The sequence below is a fragment of the Pecten maximus genome, chromosome 3 (assembly GCF_902652985.1).
Source record: "Pecten maximus chromosome 3, xPecMax1.1, whole genome shotgun sequence".
NCBI lineage: Eukaryota > Metazoa > Mollusca > Bivalvia > Pectinida > Pectinidae > Pecten > Pecten maximus.
The window spans coordinates 32,879,310-32,902,832 of NC_047017.1; the positions used below are offsets into that span (position 1 = coordinate 32,879,310).

Below are 23,523 nucleotides of genomic sequence, written 5' to 3' on the forward strand. Positions count from 1 at the left end.
TGATTTACGAGGGATGATTGATATGTTGTAAACCTCGTATTGAAAGAGGTACTCAAGAATGTTCTTTTTAAGTTCTACTATTCTCTGACTATATTGGGCCGTGTACCCAAGGACTGGACTCATTTGGTTAGTTTTTATCGACGAGGTAGCACTTAAAAGTAAACAAGACTAGCGGCTTTTGTAAAGTGGACCAAATCGGTGACAGCGCAGTGATCCAATATTTACATAATAGGTTAAACACCTAAGGGTATCCACAATGATATGGTAGTAACACTAGGGAAAGATGTCCCTTCATATGCTACAGTGAAAAGGTGGGTGGCGGAATATAAGCGCGGCCGACAGATCCTTGAGGATGACCCCTGTCCTTGAAGGCCTATCAATGTTACAACCCAACAAATTGCCAATAAAGTTCATGATATTGTTATGACTAACATACGAGTCACAGAAAGATGTATAATCAGTAGGGTTGGCATTTTACAGGAAAAGGTGCATTCTATTCTGACCGAGGATCTTGCAACGACAAAGCTTTCGATCCGATGGGTACCAAGACTTCTGACAGTTTATCCGAAACACACCAGGCGCACATTATCGCATGCTAATCTTAACGTTTTTGAGGAAGATCCTGCCAAATTTCTTCAGAGATTTGTCACTATGAATGAAACATGGGTCCAAAATTTTATCCCAGAGGCCAAACAACAATCGAAACAATGGTAACACCACGAGTCTTCCCTGCCAAAGAAAGCAAAGACTATTCCATCAGCTGGGAAGATTACGGCCTCCTTTTTTTGGATGTCAATGGTGTTCTGGTGATAGATTATGTACAAAAAGGACAAACTATCAATGGCACATACTATGCTTCACTTCTGAGGTAATAACGGGAAAATAATGTGTGTTATTCAGGGAGCCAGAAATTGGTTCCGATTAAAACGGAACTCGGAAGTTCCGAGTTCCGTTTAAGATAAACGGAACTAGGAACCGTTTGTCTTAAACGGAACTCAGAACTGGAACCAATATTAATAAAGCTAATACATAGTATTTCAGTTTTTCTTAAACGGAACTCGGAACTTTAAACTAATACATTGCAGCTACATTTTACTTATACGGAACTCGGATATGTTTATTTCATTACCCTACGAAAGTCTACATATTTAGAAGACATGTCGCGTTGACACGTGTACACAAGAATGAAAAGCCATGTGGCTAAGTGACAAGATTCGATCACCTACCTGAGATATAGCCTTTCTTTGAATAGGAATTTTCTGAAAACATATCATTATAAGTCTTTTGTATTTCGTCTCACCTGGTTGCACAGGAAAACCTCTCTCACCTAAATATCCAATCAGTAGGCCCCGATGCATTCATCTCCCTATTAAATCTTCTGCCCAAACGGGGGAAAACCACAATCTGTTTCTATTTTTTTTGTTTTTTGTTTACGGGGATTCTCTGTACCGATATAGCTCGCGTCTGTTAACTTGGTTTGTCTGTACTGATACAGCTCGCGTTGGTTTCTCTGTACTGATTCAGCTCGCGTCTGTTTACGGGGTTTCCCTGAACTGACACAGCTCGCGTCTGTTAACGGGGTTTCCCTGAACTAACACAGCTCGCGTCTGTTTACGGGGGCTCTCTGTACTAACACAGCTCGCGTCTGTTTACGGGGCTCTCTGTACTAACACAGCTCGCGTCTGGTTACGGGGTTTCTCAGAACTGACACAGCTCGCGTCTGTTTACGGGGTTTCCCTGAACTGACACAGCTCGCGTCTGTTTACGGGAGTTTTCTGTACTAACACAGCTCGCGTCTGTTTACGGGGTTTCCCTGAACTGACACAGCTCGCGTCTGTTTACGGGGTTTCTCTGAACTGACACAGCTCGCATCTGTTTACGTGGGCTCTCTGTACTAACACAGCTCGCGTCTGTTTACGGGGCTCTCTGTACTAACACAGCTCGCGTCTGGTTACGGGGTTTCTCAGAACTGACACAGCTCGCGTCTGTTTACGGGGTTTCTCTGTACTAACACAGCTGGCGTCTGTTTACGGGGTTTCTCTGAACTGACACAGCTCGCGTCTGTTTACGGGGTTTCTCTGTACTAACACAGCTCGCGTCTGTTTACGGGGTCTCTCTGTACTAACACAGCTCGCGTCTGTTTACGGGGTTTCTCTGAACTGACACAGCTCGCGTCTGTTTACGGGGTTTCTCTAAACTGACACAGCTCGCGTCTGTTTACGGGGGCTCTCTGTACTAACACAGCTCGCGTCTGTTTACGGGGCCCTCTGTACTAACACAGCTCACGTCTGTTTACGGGGTTTCTCTTAACTGACACAGCTCGCGTCTGTTTACTGGGTTTCTCTATACTAACACAGCTCGCGTCTGTTAACGGTGTTTCTCTGAACTGACACAGCTCGCGTCTGTTTACTGGTTTTCTCTGTACTAACACAGCTCGCGTCTGTTTACGGGGTTTCTCTGAACTGACACAGCTCGCGTCTGTTTACTGGGTTTCTCTGTACTAACACAGCTCGCGTCTGTTTACGGGGTTTCTCTGAACTGACACAGCTCGCGTCTGTTTACTTGGTTTGTCTGTACTGATACAGCTCGCTTCTGTTTACGGCGTTTCCTAATTAAATCAATGGTGTCATTCCGAAAACTTAGCCCAATTTAGACCAATCTTGTTCCCTATTTTTTTCTTTAGCATTTCTATGTATTCTATTTTTTTGTCTTAATTTATGCCTAATCTCACCCGTCATCCATGGTTTGTCATCAGGATGTACAGTAACTGTTTTATGCGGTATATGTGTGTTAGTAGCAGAGTTAATTTTTTCTTATTGAATATAAATCATCATTTATATTATTATTAGCATCAAAAACATTATCTCAAGCAACATTTAGTAATTCATTGTTAATATCATCCCATTTAGCTTCATTAAAATTGAAGATAGTTTTTATTATAAGGTTTGATTTTTAAACTTTTAAAACAGATATAAGCTAGAATGGGACAGTGATCACTGCAAAGAGGAGAAAGTACCTGTGTTGAATTAAAGATATTTACATTGTTGGTAATAAAAACATCTATCAATGTAGCAGTAGTATCTGTAATTCGTGTTGGAGTTTGTATGAGGCTTCTTAGTTGCTATTTAGTTAGGAGTTTAGAAAGATGAGAAGGAGATTTCATTGTTAACAGATCAACATTAATATCACCAGTAATACCAATGTTATGATTAGTATTGGTGAGATTATCTTATATATTGTCAAGTTTATTCCAATAGTCTACTGTTGTATTCGGAGTTCTGTACAAGCAGCAAAGAAATATGTTTTTGTTTAAAGTGTTGAGTTCGCAAGTTATTTGTTCAATATTTTCAGTTTCTAGATCATTTCTGCGATTAATAAAAAGATCATATTAGTGTAAATGCAGAGTTTGAGGGTCAAAGGTTTTCAACGTTTTATTTATGCAGTATGCTATTCTAATGATTATGATGCCTTCAGTTTTTTTTATTGCATTTCCGGTTCATGAAGTACGTCATTTTGATAATTTCCACGATTGCGCAATCATTGCTTAATCTTTAAATGGCTTCTTCTCATTAACCATGAGGACCAGGGACTTGATATTTGGTATGTAGCAGGCTGTGTTGAAGGGGTACTTAATTTGTTCAAATAAATGACATTGACCTACATTCAAGGTAACAGGTCAATTAGGCTAAATTCTTTAAACGGCTTCTTAATTACCAAGTGTCCCACAGACCTGACATTGAGTGTGTAGCCTGTTGTGATGTAGGGCTACAAAGATCTAGATAACCATAATTTAAGGACATAAATGCTTTTTCTGCCTGAAGTTTGCCAAAGGTGCGAAAATCCCGTCGAACTGTCCATGGCAATCTCTAGTTATATTCTGATGCTGACATTCAAATGAAACATTATTCTTTGGAGCTTTAAATGATACCTTTCATGACTATGTAGTGTATTATAAATCATACTGATGATTGAACATCAAGATAATGTAAATGGATGTGTGTGTGTGTATTTTAGGAAATGTATATTTCAACTTGTGTTTAATTTGTATTCTGGCGTGTGACATTCAAATAAACAAATTTAAATTAAACTGACTTGAATTGAATTGTCACATACTAATACGGCTCCCATATGCACAGGCAATATTGCCTTGACGCACCACAAAGCATTTAAGTAACTATGTACCATCAAATTTTTCAGATATCTTGAAACAAGTTAGACATCAATGGTATATACTCCTTACTAGTGGCAGAATTTGGAATGAACGTAGAGACTGCACTTGAAATACACATCTGGATAACTTGCCTAACCTTTACTTATATATCCAAAAATACAAGAGTTGTTATAATTAACATTTAATTTCTTTGTTTAGGTTTATACAAGAAAATATCAACATGAACAAAAATGATATTTCAAGAAGCGGAGGGAAATATCACCTTGTATTAATTTAGATAAAATTGATAACCGTTTTGTTATATGAAACGATACCATCATGTTTTTGGAATGTAAATCCGAATCTGAGTAATTCATAATTCAGATAAATAATACAGATTTCATAATCATTTGAAAAAAATACACATTTAAAAAACAGTAAAAACCATGGGAATGTTATTGAGTATACATGTATTGGCAATAAATCAAAGCTCGTGTTTTACCTTTTCTGATATTATGAAATGGCTTATGTAGTATAATTAGGGTTCTCAGCTTCACTCAAAAGGCTACGGCGAAGCTACGGCATCTAACAGTTAGATTGACAAACTTGGCATCATGACTTTTTCGCCGAATACATACACATACACACAGTTTTTTTTAAGTAAATGAGAAATGAAAATTTTATTAAGTGATTCAGCAACGTTTGTACAACTTGGCCCAGATGGCATCACACACCACCTACTACCCAAGAGTTTGACAAGCATACAAGCTTTCCGATATATCTCTTATCAAGTTCCCTTTCATTTCAATAATAATATCGTGGAATGTGTCCATTCGTTTAATTATCTCTATATAATGTTATCTGTATCGGGTTAGTTTTCTACTGTCAGGAAAGATTGCAGCAACAAGGTCAGAAAGGCTTGAAGCTAAGAAGGCATTTTTCTTGTCTTTTAACCCTGTCTGTTAAAACCTGTATTTACCCATGTGGGTGTTTAATCACACTGCAGCAAGGTTCATTTAATATATTTACAACAATTGGGATAGTGAATTCCTTTGAAGTTGTGTACACAAACGCATGATAGAAGCGTCGTAACCAAACTATTCCACAATCTTAACGTTTGTGCCACAAATGTAACGACTGAATCCCTTTTTCATAACATAATGATGTTTTTTTGTCATTTTATTCTTTTCAATCTTCTTTAAAAAAAGAAATTAAGCCCCGTCCACTTGGTAATGACTGGAGGAGTCTATGATTACAAACCACCTAGCGGAACTAGTCTTCTTTTTCATGAATGTGATTCCTGTTTGGTATAAGTACTATTATAAGGGATTTATTGTCTTTAGTCTGTCTGTTAAAACCAGTCTTTACATGTTTGATCACACCATTAATCCGACCATGCCATACGGTTCCGAAATATGGGGGTGATCACACGCTGTTGTTGTAAACAAAAGTGAGCAAGTGCAACAACGCAAAATATTATAATACACTTATTGTATCTTACAACGTAAAGAAGAACAATTAAACCAATCAGCCAGTAATGGGTTTGTCATGATAAGATTAATTTTACATTTTTACACGGACTGAATTGGGCTACCAATTAGGTCTCCAAAGGTATCCTTACTTCTACTGATCATAAACTTGTATGGCATTCGACTACTTGTCATGTGGATATGCTGCTCTTTCCTCTTTCCTGTCACATTTTCGTATTCCATCATAAGTCATTCGTTAATATAAGAATATATATCCATGTGTAGTCTAGATTGCGGTTTCATTCCTCGTTTTATCGTTTAGAAAATGACGAGATCCCCTCATGACTGAATACTTCTCGCTGCCTGTGACGTCACATATGACACACCAGAGACCACGGAAGGGATATTTGAACGGTCAGTCGAATTGACGCACGTGTTAAGATCATTAAATATACTGCTGCTTTCCGTCACTAATACGAATACAGCAAAACTATTTATCCTGCAACTGCCACAAAATGAACGATTACTACTGACGGAAAAATCCTATACTGTATCCGTCAATGTGATTGCTTTTTTACGTCAATGCGATTCACGTGAATTTGTTCCACAACTGACGGGACTACTTTCAACTTGAACCTGAACTTTGGCCTGAATGTGTAACGTTAACGTAAACAAATTCGAATAGATGATAAGTCGTAATGGCAAAACATGAATTTGTTTTTTTTTCGGAAATAATTTGTACCTGGTATTTGTGCTGTATTTTCATAAATGTTTAAGTGAAATTGAACTCCGATACACATACAAGCCTTGAAATATATCGCCCTGGCGCATTAATAGTTTTGTGGTAGTGAATACACACACAAGTGGTATCATTGAATGGATATTTTCCAGTGCGATGTAGCATTGCACTTGACGCGGGGTCACTCGTAACCAAGGAAGGTAAACAAAACGGAAACTTGTTTGTTTTGAATGTCGTCATCTTCTAGAAAATTGTTTACAGGATAACGAGAATACACGGTATGTTGCAATACAAAGATTCTTTTGGTACCCGGCAAAGACTCGTCATTTCGGCTTTCCTAAATCTGGCACCAAAATGAACATTGTATTGTAACTAACTGGAATCACTGGAATCACTGGATGACATCGATATAAGTCTTGTTGGGCTTCTTTGATGTATCTTGGCGTTTTCCCACAACTAAAATTTGTCCTTCGCGACTTCGTTCCGGTTGCACACACACTTAATAATCGTAAAATTGTATATACACTTTAAAAGTTCTAAAATACATAATGTAATGTATATATAGAGTATAGTGTCGAAGTTGGTCATAAAACCTGGAGTATATGTCTTAAATGAGAAAGGTAGACATTACGACTGTAATACATTTATCGGTTAACTGATAGTCCAATAGTTCTAATATGGTTGTATTGTTTACACAGTTTGTGGAATACTTATGTCATAGTTTCCCAGTTGAGCATGGTTGGAACTCGCACATTCTATATGTACTTGTTGTGTTATTGCTGATCTGGCTATGTATTCGCTATAAATGTGGTGGGTGTATTCTGCCAATGCGGATACCAGTTGCGGAATAAAAAGAAATACCCTGTCACATGAAGTGCCAAAATTTCTCAGCCCTAGAACCACCAGATAAATATGTATGGTTGACGGAGAATGAAAACAACATTATTACATTTTTCCCTGTGAAATATCGAAAACTATTCATTCTATAAAAGTAATATTTTTCAATATCACCTTTTTTCTGAGTTAACCAATCAGAACGCTGTTTACAAACGACGATTGTGAAAATTAAGATTTACATATAGCTCTCCGTCATAGTATATGACGTCATAATGCAAGATAGAATACATAACTTTACTGTTTGGAGTACGTTTGTGAGCCGTTGTCAGGGGACCACAATGAATTCTAGGAAAGAGATTGAGCTGTCGTGGTATATTTTATTCTAAAATATAATAAACAGAATATCTAGCAGTATCTTCAGTAATACCAAATATATTTAACTCGTGTAGCTAATATTTTGACGTTTTTCACTCGTGCTACGCAATCGTGAAAAATATCAAAATATTAGCCACACTCGTGATTGTGAAATATAGTGGGTATTACTGAAGGCACTGTAAGATATCCTGTATGTATTTAAGTTGCTGTTCACGACGAACCTAGTTTAGATACTATATAGATATAGGAAAAGACAAGAAAGTTTAACGACTAACTTACTTGCTGTTTTCCCTCCTTGCTGGCTTAAAAAAATAAATTCTCAAAGAACAGATCAATGACGTTATAGATGATGCGACGTCACCATGTGCATGCGTTCACCTATCAAGCATACAAAATAGCGCAAACTTTAATATGGCCTATTGAGACTAGGTTTTAATATTTCTATCAATTGCATGTATTACTAGATAATAAAACCAATATACAACATTATCAGGAACACACATTGTCTATCATTTTCTAGTGTTACAAGTATACGTGTGCACAGGTGCGAATATTGTCTGTCATCTTCTAGTGTCACAAGTACAGTGTGCACAGGTATAAATATTGTGAATCGTCTTCTAGTGTTACAAGTAAGAATACATTTTTGTCTTAAGGATGTAAAATAGTCACGGTCGATACCGCCATTGTTGTGTTCACCCTATCTACATATGTATTGTTATCGAAAGGTTATGACCAATCCCTGGCCTACGAGATTAGCCATATGTTACATCTTTAATCAATAGATGTAACCCCCGGATGTGAAATTCAACAATACGACACAATTTCTTTATTGACAAATTTCGGCCCATTTCGGCCCACATTGGGCAACATATGTATGTTATATTCATAAATATAAAGTAGAGCCGCCCCCCCCCCCCTCCCAACACACACACACACACACACACACACACACACACACACATAAAGAAGAAAAAGCACTAATGGACATGATAATTCATTCTACATACGTATATAATGTATATCCGCTGTTTCTATTTATAAACACATAACAGTCATTGTGGGCGAATTTCTATAAACAATCCAGGGAAAACCTCGATTCTATAAATAGCATTTCCGTCGTAATGTATCAGCGGTAGAAATAACTGCTAGGTTAATATAAGACATAACGAGCTAGAAAGCCTGATTGAGGTTACGGAAGACCTATGATTTTATCGATATAGTTTGCTATCTGGAACTATCTAGAACGACATTAAGGAGTAGACCAAGGAAGAGGTATTTTAAGGAGTGTTTAGTTTGAATAGACCGAGGATCAGGTATTTTCCGTCATTTTAACGGTTCAGGATAACCTGAAGCAGTGGTGTCCTTTGCTGTCGTTATACACGACCGTTTTTATCAGGTAATGTACAAATAGAATATATTATACAATATAAAACTAATTGAGATATCTTGTAAAGTGTATAAGATATCTTATATGATAAATAAATTATCTTAATCAATGAGATATATATGATACAAAATATCGAAGATATTATATACATTGTATGGTATCATATCAAATATATAAGATATCTCATCAACTTTATATCAATACCTTTTTTCATAAAAGATATCGTATAAAGAAATGGCATATCTTATAAATATAATAAGTTTAAATGAATCAAAGTAAAAAGAGTAACATTTATAGTGACGAGTCACGGACTGTTTATAGGTACCATGGACAGGATAACGAATTCAGATCAGCCGGATTTTGTGGACCCTGACCAGATTTACAGGTGTATTACATGTAAAGATGTACTAAAGGACCCTTACCAACTGGTGTGTGGACATCACGTTTGTGCGGACCATCTAAATACTATGTTTGTCAACAACAACTTCATTCACCTGTCCTGATCAGACGTGTGGCTTTGTTAGTGAACACAGTCAGGTAAGTTCATTAAGATATAAACACTGCATTGTTAAAATTCATTCACATCACTTGTCCTTCGAACACGCCATCTACGTACTAATCCTGTAAATTCGGGTAAACCAGCAGACAGAAGATGTGATCTAATCAGGGACATTTTGAATATTTATAGCCACCACGCAATATGTAATAACGACGCAATTTGTAATAAAGATTTCAAAGTTATTTTTACCGGATAAATGGTAACAAGATTGAAAGATCATCTTAACTCTATAATGTTTTAACCTTATTCTATTAAGAAAATACTGATTTAACTTTTTGAAAAGTTATGCATCTCGACGCAATTTGTAATAATCTTTTCAAATGTCATTATAAGTAATAAATCAGTATTTAAAAAAATAGAATTAGGTTGAAACATGTACCAAGTGATGATTATCTTTCAATCTGGTGACAATTGACCCTGTAAAAAAGACTTAAATTTTATTACAAATTGCGTCGTTATTACAAATTGCGTCGAGTTACTATTTCCTTACAAAGACATCGACCGTTTTAATACATATTAAACAATCATTGACTTTGTTTTAGTAAATACCGGAGGCCGAGAGACAGATCACCTTCAGAAGGCTCATAATTCATTGTATTTACCTTGACAAGTCAATAAATGTTATGTTATATTAACGATTCCGACTTATTTTCCAGTAAAATCTGATTATTACCAGGGTTGAATCTCTGGAATCAATAACCATAAGTAAATTGTGCAAATGTACACCTGGTACATGCATGGTACATTTCACTCAATGTTCATCTGATAATATCCGTGAATATCTAGTTTCTTGTCAGTGAATTTACCCACCTACACCATCCATTTTTATAATGACGTCACAGAGAGAACTTTGATATATATATGGACACTATCATATGTGACGGGATTAAGAACTGCTGTAATAAAAGCACGTCATGTTCCGCTATATATTTTTATAAACAACTTTTACGTAACATACACACATCGTCGGCCACCACAGGGTATTCTCTACGTTTCACTCGTTTAACCCGTGGGAACACTGGCTTGAAACCCTTCGGTTTGATAGGAATGGACCATGGTTTGTTAGCTGCCATCTTGCCAGTCAAACCGAAGAACATATAAAATGACATTTCTGATTTGAAAGATTTTCCGTAGCCATATCCTACGGAACCAATCAGATTGCTGGATTTAGTTTATAGTTATTTTTGTGCCAGTACCCCCATGGGATCGATGGAAGCTATGTAAAGACAGACCACGTGAGAACCTACGATCATATATACATTGTACATATACATGTATCTTCTTCTAGGTGTTTCTTGACGTAAGCCGGAAGCGGGAGATCACGTGTCTGCTCGTCCGGTGTCCGTATCGTAATATCGGATGTCAGGAGATCGTGGAATGGAGGAATCTCCAGGTAAGCAGAATTTAAGATGTAATAGGCAAATTATTTTTATCATTTTTTACTCAGTTAACCTCCTGATTACTCCACTGAATAGAGGTAGAAATAATAGTATTGATTCATATCATTAAAGCTTCATATAGGTAATCAAATATATGTTTTACACTCGCAGAAACATCGTGAGATGTGTTGCCTTACAACTGTGGAGTGCACCAACAAGTGTGGCGAAACGTCCATCCCTCGCGGTCAGGTATAAACGGCAATCAATATCCGAAGACATTATTAATTATATGGTTTGCTACTGGCCTACGATGGAATCATACAGTAAAATGTATACGAAGTATTGAACCATACAGGGCCAGTAAAATGTATACGGGGTTTTGAACCATACAGGGCCAGTAAAATGTATACGAGGTATTGAACCATACAGGGCCAGTAAAATGTATACGAGGTATTGAACTATACAGGGCCAGTAAAATGTATACGAGGTATTGAACCATACAGGGCCAGTAAAATGTATACGAGGTATTGAACCATACAGGGCCAGTAAAATGTATACGAGGTATTGAACCATACAGGGCCAGTAAAATGTATACGAGGTATTGAACCATACAGGGCCAGTAAAATGTATACGAGGTATTGAACCATACAGAGCCAGTAAAATGTATACGAGGTATTGAACCATACAGAGCCAGTAAAATGTATACGAGGTATTGAACCATACAGAGCCAGTAAAATGTATACGACATATTGAACTATACAGGACCAGTAAAATGTATACGAAGTATTAAACTATACAGGGCCAGTACAATGTATATGAGCTATTGAACCATACAGGGTCAGTAAAATGTATACGAAGTATTAAACTATACAGGGCCAGTAAAATCTATATGAGCTATTGAACCATACAGAGTCAGTAAAATGTATACGGGGTTATGGCTCTCTATTGATAACAGGAGCAAACCCTATAACGAATTCATCGCCCCGAGGACATTTCTATATACGCTTAAGGTACAACTCGAACATATTTTGTTATGTTCCATAAGTCTTCCTAGCGCCCAGGTGAAAATAAAAAAAGGCTTTATCTATTCTACTGAAGTTCTCTACATCCTGTCCCTTGTGACTAAACGAGCTTGCAGTTTAATTGTTACAGTTCATTGTCTTTTCTTCGTCAATTTTCTTCCTTTTTTCGATAATGTCTACTCAAGTCGTCAGCCGAAATCGTGCCATATCGTGCCGGCGTAGGAAAGGCAACTCTTATAAATGCTTTCGATTTTTAAAGACCATATCAAGACGATTCTTTACGAAAATTGCACAGGCAAGTGTTCGTTCGATCCTGGAATATGTTAGTACACTTAGTTTCCATTACATTGTCAAATGTGTATGTTTGACAGGTGAGTGACCATCTTCTGAAGTGTCCGCTCAACCCAAGTGTCTGTCCTTATTTTGACCAAGGCTGTACATTTAAGGTGAGTATACCAGAGAATATCAACTAAATTGTATCAGTTAGTATTAAAATCAATTGATTGATATCGATTTCTTTCGTCACCGAGAATGTTTTCCTTCATCTGATTCATCACCTTGGTAATCTCCAACATAATCGTAACTCGTCCAGGTGAACTGCTTAATATATTACTGGATTTAATATCCGTTATATTCTTTAACACGTAACGCTTACAAAAAACATAATTAGGCCCTTAGGCACGTATACATATTAAGATGTACATTATAGGGTACTTGTATATATTCTGATGTACATTATAGGGTACTTGTATATATTCTGATGTACATCATAGGGTATTTGTATATATTCTGATGTACATCATAGGGTACTTGTATATATATTCTGATGTACATTATAGGGTACTTGTATATATTCTGATGTACATTATAGGGTACTTGTATATATTCTGATGTACATCATAGGGTACTTGTATATATATTCTGATGTACATTATAGGGTACTTGTATTATTCTGATATACATCAAAGGTACGTATAAATATTCTGATGTACATCATAGGATGCTTGTATATATTCTGATGTACAGTATAGGGTACGTATAAATATTCTGATGTACATCATACATGTAGGTACGTATAGATATTCTGATGTACATCATAGGGTACTTGTAAATTCTGATGTACATTATAGGGTACGTATATATATTCTGATGTACATCATAGGGTACTTGAATATATTCTGATGTACATTATAGGGTACGTATAAATATTCTGATGTATATTTAGGGTACGTATATATATCCTGGTGTACATTTGAGAGTAGATATTCTCTAGTATATTTAGGGTGCGTATAGATATCCTGGTGTAAATTTGAGAGTAGATATTCTCGAGTATATTTAGGGTATGTATATATATCCTGGTGTACATTATAGGGTACATTTATATATTCTGATGTACATTATAGGGTACGTATATATATCCTGGTGTACATTTGAGAGTAGATATTCTCGAGTATATCATAGGGTACGTATAGATATCCTGGTGTACATTTGAGAGTAGATATTCTCGAGTATATTTAGGGTACGTCTAATCTGAGATATTTTTCAGGGAACCGATCAGGAAGTAAAGGAACACGAAGAGAAGAGTGTCTCCCTCCATCTGTCCATGGAAACGTCACTGCGTCGCGAGAGGGAGGCGAGGGACGAGAAGGTCAATACAGAGCTTAAGGTATTACAATATACATCCTGGAATAAATAAAATGTCTCAAAACACATCCAGTTTATTTCTTGACTTAATGAAATCTTCACTTTCTATCTTGACAGAGACATATGTGTAACTTGGTGGAAATGTTTGTAAAAAAGGAAGAAGATAACCAGGATCTACGGGAACAACTTACGAAAGCCAGAGCGGAGTTACGAGATATGAAGGTGGGTATCAGAGTCGGCAATACCGAAACCAGCACTGATTTCGGGCGAAAGGATATAACAATTTGATTAGTGGTGACTGGATAGTGGAACAATCGGATTAATGTTGACTGAAATTTACTCGACTCCGAAAACATTAGGTATATTTGGACTGATGCTATTGAGTACATATAGCACATTTTCGGACGTTTTCTGCCTCTTTGATTAACGAACATTCGGGAAAAAGGACACACCTCGATGTTTACATAAATCATGTTATCATGGACCTACCTTCGTCATTCCATCAAGAAAACCGATTAACACCTATTATCATATGTCACAGAAAATATCGAATATTCGTATCGAGTCACTGTTCACTGGTTCACACATAAAGTTGCCAAAATTATCGTGAATATTTCGACCAACGAAACTTCTCCGCGTCATGGCGATCGAGATCGACATCACTCCCTATAGCCTTGAACTATGAATGTAATCCCAATGACATAAAAAAAAATGTGACTTGGCAATTAAAAGTATGGTCTGCTCTGTAAAATTATCAAATATGTCGAGGCGCAAATCAAATTATATGTAAAATTGGAAAACGCATTTCCTCATTGATTTTCCAAAGTATTATTGACAGAGAACTTCTTCTTCTCGGGTATTGACAATTTGATCACGGCCACGTCAAAAGTCGGTCAAGTTACGGCCTTTTTTATTGGCGAATTATTCATTAGTTTATCACTGAACCATTATTGTGGAATGAAATTTCTGTGCAAACTTACAGTTTGCCAATATTGGGTATGATCTTCCAGAATGTCACCAGTATTTTTGGTAAAAAAACGTCCCTATCCTATATATACATATGAAAGAGTCTTATTAACTTTTGTTTGTATTACATCTACAACATGATATGGATTATCTGTTGTCTATATTTTATAAATGAAGTATATTATCATTTTTTTGTATTTTGTAAATGATATATATTATCTTTTGTTGATATTTTGTAAATGATATAAATTATCTGCTGTTGTGTGGTGGTATTGAATAGAAATATTCTCTGTTTGAGTTACCTCCCTTTTTACACGTTTTGTAGATGGGGCAGTTCGGTTATTGGAAACGATTCTATCCTCTAAAGAATTGCATGATACTTATATGAAATATTGATATACAACGTTATCCCCAGGAACACTTAAGTACAGGATCAAAGGTGAAGGCTATCTAAAGGTTCATTGTCGGTTTTCATTGTTGTTCATCATTGGAGAGGCATACAGTTTTAGAAATGACCAATCGCTTGCTAACATTAATGCCATTCATTGTATGACCGGTATACCCTTTGTAGAAGCTCATGGCGGGATACGGGGAGATGAACATCAGTATGAAGCGGAGGATGGAGGACCACGTGACCAAAGATGTCACTGATAAACTGTCGAATGACGTCACCACATTAAGGAACGCTCTGACAACAAGTATGGAGAGAGTGACTTTCCTAGAAAGGGCAGGACCTGTACCGGGACTTACAGCCGGTAGGATCACACTATTTCCCAATATATAGCAACAAAAATGTACTGAAAACGTTTGTTTACGGCAAGTTACTTTAATCATAACACATAAATAACACATAAGTTATTTCATACCTCATTGGTCCGACGATTTTCTTTACAACATACTAGTGTATGTTATTTATACATTACTTTACACCACATATGTTATTTATACTTCACAGGTCCGACGCTTTACTTTACACCACATATGTTATTTATACTTCACAGGTCCGACGCTTTACTTTACACCACATATGTTATTTATACATTACTTTACATTACTCCATAGGTCCAGCGCTTTACTTTACAACACATATGTAATTTATACATTACTTTACATTACTCCATAGGTCCGACGCTTTACTTTACACCACATATGTTATTTATACTTCACAGGTCCGACGTTTACTCAGCTGGAGCGACAATTGGATCTAAATGACTCTAAACTGAACAAGCTTGACTTAGAAATCAGGCTCATGGAAACAGCTGACCACACAGGGACTCTCATGTGGAAAGTATCAGACTTTGCACGACGGACACAGGAAGCCATTTCCGGAAAGACGCTTTCACTTTATAGTCAGCCATTTTACAGCAGTCGCTATGGTTACCGCATGTGCGCGCGGGTATATTTGAACGGTGATGGAGCCGGTAAGGGGACGCATCTGTCATTCTTCTTCGTTTTAATGAAGGGGGACTTTGATGAACTGCTGCACTGGCCTTTTAAACAACAGGTGACTCTGATGTTGCTCGACCAGAGTGGTACAGGACAGGACATCCGCGAGACTTTTGTACCGACACCTAACGGAAACAGCTTTCAGCGTCCACAAACCGAAATGAATGTGGCATGTGGTGTTCCTCGTTTCTGTCACCTCGATAGACTTGAGTCGGATATGTATCTCAGGAACGATACTATATTCCTGATGGCGAAGATCGACTGTAAGGACCTGCGAGTGTTGTAGTCTAGATGTGATCTAAATGGTCGCTCTGCTGTTCTCTGTAAACCCGTTGTGAACACCATACTGATGCCTATGTTTAAAATACACCTTCTGGTCCATGTCCACCTCTCCTTTGATACTTTATGTAAAGTATACATTTCTATCTGTCATATACTATCATTGTATTAGCATTGGGATGTACCTAACTAAAATTGTATCTATTCCTGTTCGTTATTTGTCATCAACTATACTCTCATATCTTAAACAGCTTTGTACATGTATTACTATCCTGATGCTTTAGGGGTGAAGTCGGATTAGATGTTTGTAGCACACCTAACCCAAAGGGCTAATGAGCTTATGGAATAGCGCAGCATCCGTAGTCCGCTTGTCAACATAAAAAAAATCGCTACTCATCACAAACGACTAAGAGGAGTTTCACCAAGTTTGGTCAGTAAACCTTACAGTTAGCGGTATAAAATTTTGAATAAATAGTAGGGTGGCAAACTGGTGAAAACATGGCAAAGTCCTTCTTCGTTAGGATTGACAGGATTTTAGCAAAATTTGGTCAGAAGAACATGGGTAAAGAGGGTACTTTTATATATAAATGTTTTACCTGGCCACTATGGGACCTGAGGGGCGGGGCCCAATATGGGAAATACATTTTATAACAGATTCTTTAAAATCCTTCTATTTTTGTAGGAATGTCAGGGTTTGTCTGAATTCTTTGGCTCACCAATTGTTGGAGGGACACGACACACAAAGAGAAGAGTAGAGATAAAGTTGTTTAAACTTTGTCTGAACGGCTTGGAATTTTGATCGAATTGGTTTATATGATTATTTGGCCGGGAGAGAAGAGGGAATGGCTCGCCAGCAGTTAAAGGGCGGGTCTCATTGCAAGAAAGGAATTCCTTTCTTCTTTATAGATATAGAGTTATCGGTCAGATTTGGTCAAGCATCCTTAGGCAACATGGTCTGAATAATATATGGTTTAACTTAAAATACTATTTCCCCAGAGGCAGAGGAATGGGTTCAGTATTAAGGAAGACAAAATTGGTCATTAAAATTTAATGTTTCTCTTCTTGATTAATTCCAATCAGTGGCAGATTTTAAACCGATATACAGTTTTTGTAATAAATCTATAATGAAAGTGTTTACAACACAGGCTCTTTGGGTCTCTTACTAAAATGTGTATAACTCCTTTTTAAGTACTGTTGTGTTCACTGTAAAGTTCAAGCTAAATATTTACTTATCCGGGTAGATACCTATATCAGTAATAAATTTCATTGTTTGTGTCAAGAGATAGTAGCTGGACACCCCTGTGGTCGGGGAACGAAATGTGGGAAAGATGCGAGTAATATGGCCACCCCTTGTAGATTCCAGGATTTTATTTCGTGTCGTGTTGGCATATGTAATGTGACCCAAATATACCTGTTACATCCTTACAACATCGGTTATTTGCATTTCTCTATTCTCTCTAACAACCTGTTTCCATCCTGATGCTTATTTGGCAAAATCATACTTTTGGTTGTAATGCTGACGTTAGTAGGGTAAGCTAAATGTTTGTCGGAGGCAAATTCTCTACAATTCGCACTTAGAACTCTATGATAGACGTTTAGCTTTAATGTCGACGGTAATGACTAATTAGCTCGTCGTAATGCTCCATTACATCCGGTATTGGTATTTCAGTGTGACAACACTATAAAACAACCGGAAGTAGCTCCATCGTCCGACTTAGCTAAGGATGTACATACACCAGTAAAAACTGCTCCAGTTCAATAACGTTACTTGAATCGTGTACAGATGTGTATCTCCTGTCAGAACAAGCCCTTTCTCTCGCTTCTTGTCCATGCTTGTTTTGGAGCCCGGCCTCTCAATCGCGTTGACAGATTAGCTGTTAAACACAGAGGCCCCACCCCAGGGACGCGCCTGGATGGCACACCGATGACAGATCGAGATATATTTGGTGGTTAGTCTGCTAATCATGAGGACTGAATCACGCGGTCGATCACGATGGAGACGCACGTGCCTGATTGAAATACTCACGAGACGCATGTGTCTGGCAGACGATCACAAATCAGTGATAGTTAAACTTCATCAACCTATCTTCGAGATGTAATTTCTCTCAGTAGGATTCCGGAAGTGGAAGTTGTTTCGGCCATAAGAATATATCGGTCGACTATTGTGAACATTTCTAAATGATAACTGAAGTCCTTTCACATACGTGTACGTTGTACACCACAACACGTATATGAGAGACTAAAAGGAAAGGAGAAATTTTCTGAAAATAGCTTACATTTTTTTTTGTGACAGGAAACGATGTCATAATTTTCTTTGTAGTGTTTGGAACAGTATCATTGTTATTCTCTCCGTGCAATTGCTATTGTACATGTGTAGCACGGCTGTCGTAGATTTATTGTAAAATTAATGTCGTAATAGTAAAGTCGTGTAACAGTCAGATCACAGTTTGTATAATTGCATAATTGTGTTACAGGCTAAATTATGCGATGACCGTGTTACGACTTTAACAGTCGGACGATAGTCGTGTAACAGTCGGACGATAGTCGTGTAACAGTCGGGCGATAGTCGTGTAACAGTCGGACGATAGTAGTGTAACAGTCGGGCGATAGTCGTGTAACAGTCGGACGATAGTGGTGTAACAGTTGGACGATAGTCGTGTAACAGTCGGGCGATAGTCGTGTAATAGTCTCGGACGATAGTTCGTGTAACAGTCGGGCGATAGTCGTATAACAGTCGGACGATAGTCGTGTAACAGTCGGACGATAGTAGTGTAACAGTCGGACGATAGTAGTGTAACAGTCGGACGATAGTAGTGTAACAGTCGGACGATAGTCGGGTAACAGTCGGGCGATAGTCGTGTAACAGTTGGACGATAGTCGGGTAACAGTCGGGCGATAGTCGTGTAACAGTCGGACGATAGTAGTGTAATAGTCGGACGATAGTAGTGTAACAGTCGGACGATAGTAGTGTAACAGTCGGGCGATAGTCGTGTAACAGTCGGACGATAGTAGTGTAACAGTGGGACGAATGTCGTGTAACAGTGGGACGATAGTCGTGTAACAGTCGGACGAATGTCGTGTAACAGTGGGACGATAGTCGTGTAACAGTCGGACGATAGTCGTGTAACAGTTGGGTGGTAGTCGTGTAACAGTCGGACGATAGTCGTGTAACAGTCGGACGAATGTCGTGTAACAGTCGGACGATAGTCGTGTAACAGGTTGGACGATAGTCGGGTAACAGTCGGACGATAGTCTTGTAACAGTTGGACGATAGTCGTGTAACAGTTGGACGATAGTCGTGTAACAGTCGGGCGATAGTCGTGTAATAGTCTCGGACGATAGTTCGGGTAACAGTCGGGCGATAGTCGTGTAACAGTTGGACGATAGTGGTGTAATAGTCTCGGACGATAGTTCGGGTAACAGTCGGGCGATAGTCGTGTAACAGTTGGACGATAGTGGTGTAACAGTCGGACGATAGTCGTGTAACAGTTGGACGATAGTGGTGTAACAGTCGGACGATAGTCGTGTAACAGTCGGGCGATAGTCGTGTAACAGTCGGACGATAGTCGGGTAACAGTCAGGCGATAGTCGTGTAACAGTCGGACGATAGTCTTATAACAGTTGGACGATAGTCTTGTAACAGTCGGACGATAGTCTTGTAACAGTTGGACGATAGTCAGGTAACAGTCGGACGATAGTCGTGTAACAGTAACACGAATGTTCTACGAAAAACATAGAACTTTCGTATCACAACTTGTATGTCTTGTGACAATCGTTTGGAGTTTGCACATCCTATAAACTGACTTAACCTATTTACAAACGTACGTTTATCGCAATGTTCAATTACATTTAGGTTTGACGTTTTCTATGATATTGACAGAAGAGCACACTAAACCAATTCCAATCTGTAAAACTTTTATATACTTCTGCATTAAATGTTCTCATTCGTCATGATTGTTGTTCTGATATACCAGAGTTACTTCCCTTCGATTCAATGTGTTAAACAAGAGTTACTTCCCTTCGTTTAAATGTGTTAAACCAGAGCTTATTCCCTTCGTTTCAATGTATTAGACCAGAGTTACATCCCTTCGTTTTTATACGTTACATCAGAGTTACTTCCATTCGTTTCTATGTGTTAAACCAGGGTTACTTCCCTTCGTTTCGTTCTGTTGTACCAGAGTTACTTCCGTTTGTTTCGTTCTAATGTACCAGAGTTACTTACTTCCGTTCGTTTTAATCTGTAATACCAGAGTTACTTACCTCCAATCATACCAGAGATACTTAATTTCGTTCGTTTCAATCTGTAATACCAAAGTTACTTCCCTTTGTTTTAAGAATCTTCCCTTCATCTCAATCTGACAAATCATATTGTAGTGTCACTATAAGACCTGTTTATAGTTATATTTAGATTATCAGTGAGGTATTGTCTTACCATTCATCTGTTATTAGTGTAATTCTGTGTATATAATAAGGTGTATTTAGATTAAAGGATAAAAACAATCTATGTTTTTGATGTTTTACTGTGCGGTTTTGTTTCTCTTCGAAAGTACGCGAGGTATTCTAAAGGCTATACCTGCAAAGACATTCGTTTCGGTTTTTTTCTTCTGTCATATATGTTTTTAGGCCATTTTTTTTTAAATTCGACTATTTACAAATTTGTTCATATGAAAAAAAACTGTATTCGTAATGGAACGCACCGAATTATCTGTATTTATTTATTTCATAAGTTCATAATAAACATCAACCATGTAGGAATTGGTCCAAATTAAGGGGTTTCCGAGTGACATGGGACCTACTAAACGCTATGTTCCTACTAGTTGTACCGATAAGAATCCGCTGTTCTCGTAATGGAACGCACCGTATTAGCAGAACCGAACCGGTTCATGTGGTCCGTTTTCTAATGCGTGCCATATGGTCGAAGATGACGGAATTGAGATGCTTCATTCGCCTTTACAAATGTACTTTTTGATAAAAGCGACACTGGGATTCTTCATTTTCTTATGAAATTGTATAACTCTTATATGGAAATATATAATGTTACAATTTGGTTAATAATTGTACATCCGTTACGTTGTTGAAAGGAAAAATAATCGACATTTATGTTTGAAGCGTATATTTTGTAGACACGGCCGCCATCTTGGGAACTCACTTGAGATTCAATTGCGCTCCATTATATAGTTCTGTACCTTATTCAGTACACTTGGTACGAACCCAACAAAGGTGTACACGGCAAACCTCTCATCCTTGATGTGTTAATAACCATCGCAGATGAATTAAATCTAAATATTTAGTCATCAAACGTCCATTTTAGGCTTATTTTCTTTGTCCAATATTTGTCACCATGAAGCTTTATAAGACTGATATTGGAAGCGAGAGACAAAAGTTGACCAATCTTCCATCATGCCTCCTCCTCCCCAACTTCCATCGTCCCTCCACCTTCTCAACCATCCCAGGTCCCTTCCCAACCCTCTATTGTCCCTCTGCAACCCTCCATCGTCTCTCCCCCTTCGTAGCTTTCCATCATTCCTTTCCCTCCTCATACTTCCACCATCCCTCCCCTTCCCTAGCTTTCCATCATCCCTACCCTCCCCAACGTTCCATCATCACCCCCAAGCCTCCCCCTCCCCAACCTTCCATCATCCTCCCCTTCCCTCTCTCCATCTTCCCTCTCCCCAACCTTCCATCATCCTCCCCTTCCCTCTCTCCAACCTTCCATCATCCTCCCTCTCCCCATCCTCCCGCTCCCCAACCTCCCCCTCCCCCACCCCCCATCATCCTCTCTCTCCCTCTCTCCATCTTCCCTCTCCCCAACCTTCCATCATCCTCCCCTTCCCTCTCTCCATCTTCCCTCTCCCCAACCTTCCATCATCCTCCCCTTCCCTCTCTCCATCCTCCCTCTCCCCAACCTTCCATCATCCTCCCTCTCCCCATCCTCCCGCTCCCCAACCTCCCCCTCCCCCACCCTCCATCATCCTCTCCCTCCCCAACCTTCCATCATCCGTCACTTCACCCAGCCTCTGTCGTACTTGCATGCTCCCCAGGCCGCCGTAATTCCGGGCTGGAGTAGACAGTATTGGTTTGATATGGCTTTATAAGAGATTGACATACAGGCAAGTCTGGTGACACTATTTAAATAAATGGTCGATATTTGTTTTAGACGTTAACTTGAATGTATCACTACAACTGTAATATCGAAATGAAAATAAAACAGCTATGGACATTTTGTGTGATTAATTATGGTATTTAAACTGATGTTCTATTGATGGAGTTAAATGTCTTTTATTTTTTTTTAAATCTGTAGGACAATAAGACAATACTATTTTATCATTTAACGAATTGGAAACGTTTACATAATAAACATCTGTAGCTGAGAATGATGGTAATTTGGAACAATGGCATCAATACTACACGAACACAGCAGGCACGTTATTTATGAACAATGGCATACATAATACACAAACTGTGAAACACAGCAGCAACGTTATTTAGGAGCAAAGACTTATATACTACACAAACATAACAGGCACGTTATTTAGGAACAATGACTTACATACTTTATAAACACGCCAATGTCTCCGCACATGGTGACGGAAGTCAGTATATAGATACCGGAAGTCAGTATATAGTTACCAGGAAAACCTACAAACCTAAGTCCCATAAGTGTATTGCTCACTTCTCAGGAATACATGCGTGATTTGCCCGGAACATCAAATAAGCATTTAATGAAAACTTCACTATATATTATACACAGCCTTGTCTCCTACAGAATCTGACAAACGGGAGATGTTTTCATAAGAAATAAGACGAGCGCAAACCAATGTGTGATTACTTGGAAGAGACAGTATCTATAACCAAACGGTATCGATCAGTACACAACCACTTATTTAAATTAAACATTCATGGAATTTTATTGACTTCAATCTGTATCCAATTTCAAGTGAATACACGAAATTACGGGAGTTTATTTGAACAGCTAGCTTTCATTTTCACAGTAAGATTATTTCTATAGAATGAGGAATGGAGTGCCGCCGGGTAACCTTACAACACTGATATATCGTACCCACGGCTGATTCCTTGTCGAACACGAGTATTACTCCGATTCATCATCTGTGATGGGGAGAATCAAGTGCCGTCAAGTTAAGGAACCGACCGGATCGGTGCCAAATCAACTCGTCACTAAGTGGCCATTATACCGCTGTTTGCTCAGCAAGTTTGAATTAATTGAACTGATTAAAAATATTATTTGTAATGTTTTCTTAAACTGCTGGCGT

The 23,523-nt window shown here is 38.2% G+C and overlaps 2 protein-coding genes across 3 annotated transcripts; both read left to right on the forward strand.

Moving 5' to 3' along the window:
- Positions 1 to 8,860: 8,860 nt before the first annotated feature.
- LOC117323948 (TNF receptor-associated factor 3-like) lies at positions 8,861 to 20,752 on the forward strand. Of its 2 annotated transcripts, XM_033879490.1 has the most exons (9): positions 8,861 to 8,966; positions 9,279 to 9,494; positions 10,805 to 10,909; positions 11,067 to 11,144; positions 12,289 to 12,363; positions 13,464 to 13,583; positions 13,679 to 13,783; positions 15,099 to 15,282; positions 15,697 to 20,752. In XM_033879490.1, the coding sequence occupies exons 4-9, from the start codon at positions 11,079 to 11,081 to the stop codon at positions 16,257 to 16,259; spliced, it is 1,113 nt and encodes a 370-aa protein (XP_033735381.1). In that variant the 5' UTR covers positions 8,861 to 8,966; positions 9,279 to 9,494; positions 10,805 to 10,909; positions 11,067 to 11,078; the 3' UTR covers positions 16,260 to 20,752. The 2 variants fall into 2 exon arrangements, with proteins under 2 accessions (XP_033735381.1, XP_033735382.1); XM_033879491.1 differs by lacking the exon at positions 11,067 to 11,144.
- An 841-nt stretch (positions 20,753 to 21,593) lies between these two features.
- Positions 21,594 to 22,319, forward strand: LOC117322723 (vegetative cell wall protein gp1-like). The gene has a single exon (XM_033877662.1). It carries the CDS (start codon positions 21,594 to 21,596, stop codon positions 22,317 to 22,319), a length of 726 nt encoding a protein of 241 aa, XP_033733553.1.
- Positions 22,320 to 23,523: the final 1,204 nt, after the last annotated feature.

Bases quoted from the DNA above. Each gene is read 5' to 3' on its own strand.
- LOC117323948 (XM_033879490.1), top strand. From the start codon at position 11,079: ATGTGTTGCCTTACAACTGTGGAGTGCACCAACAAGTGTGGCGAAACG. The intron at 13,584-13,678 runs GTATTACAATAT...CTATCTTGACAG, and splicing joins AGGTCAATACAGAGCTTAAG to AGACATATGTGTAACTTGGT. The intron at 15,283-15,696 runs GTAGGATCACAC...TATACTTCACAG, and splicing joins TGTACCGGGACTTACAGCCG to GTCCGACGTTTACTCAGCTG.
- LOC117322723 (XM_033877662.1), top strand. From the start codon at position 21,594: ATGAAGCTTTATAAGACTGATATTGGAAGCGAGAGACAAAAGTTGACC.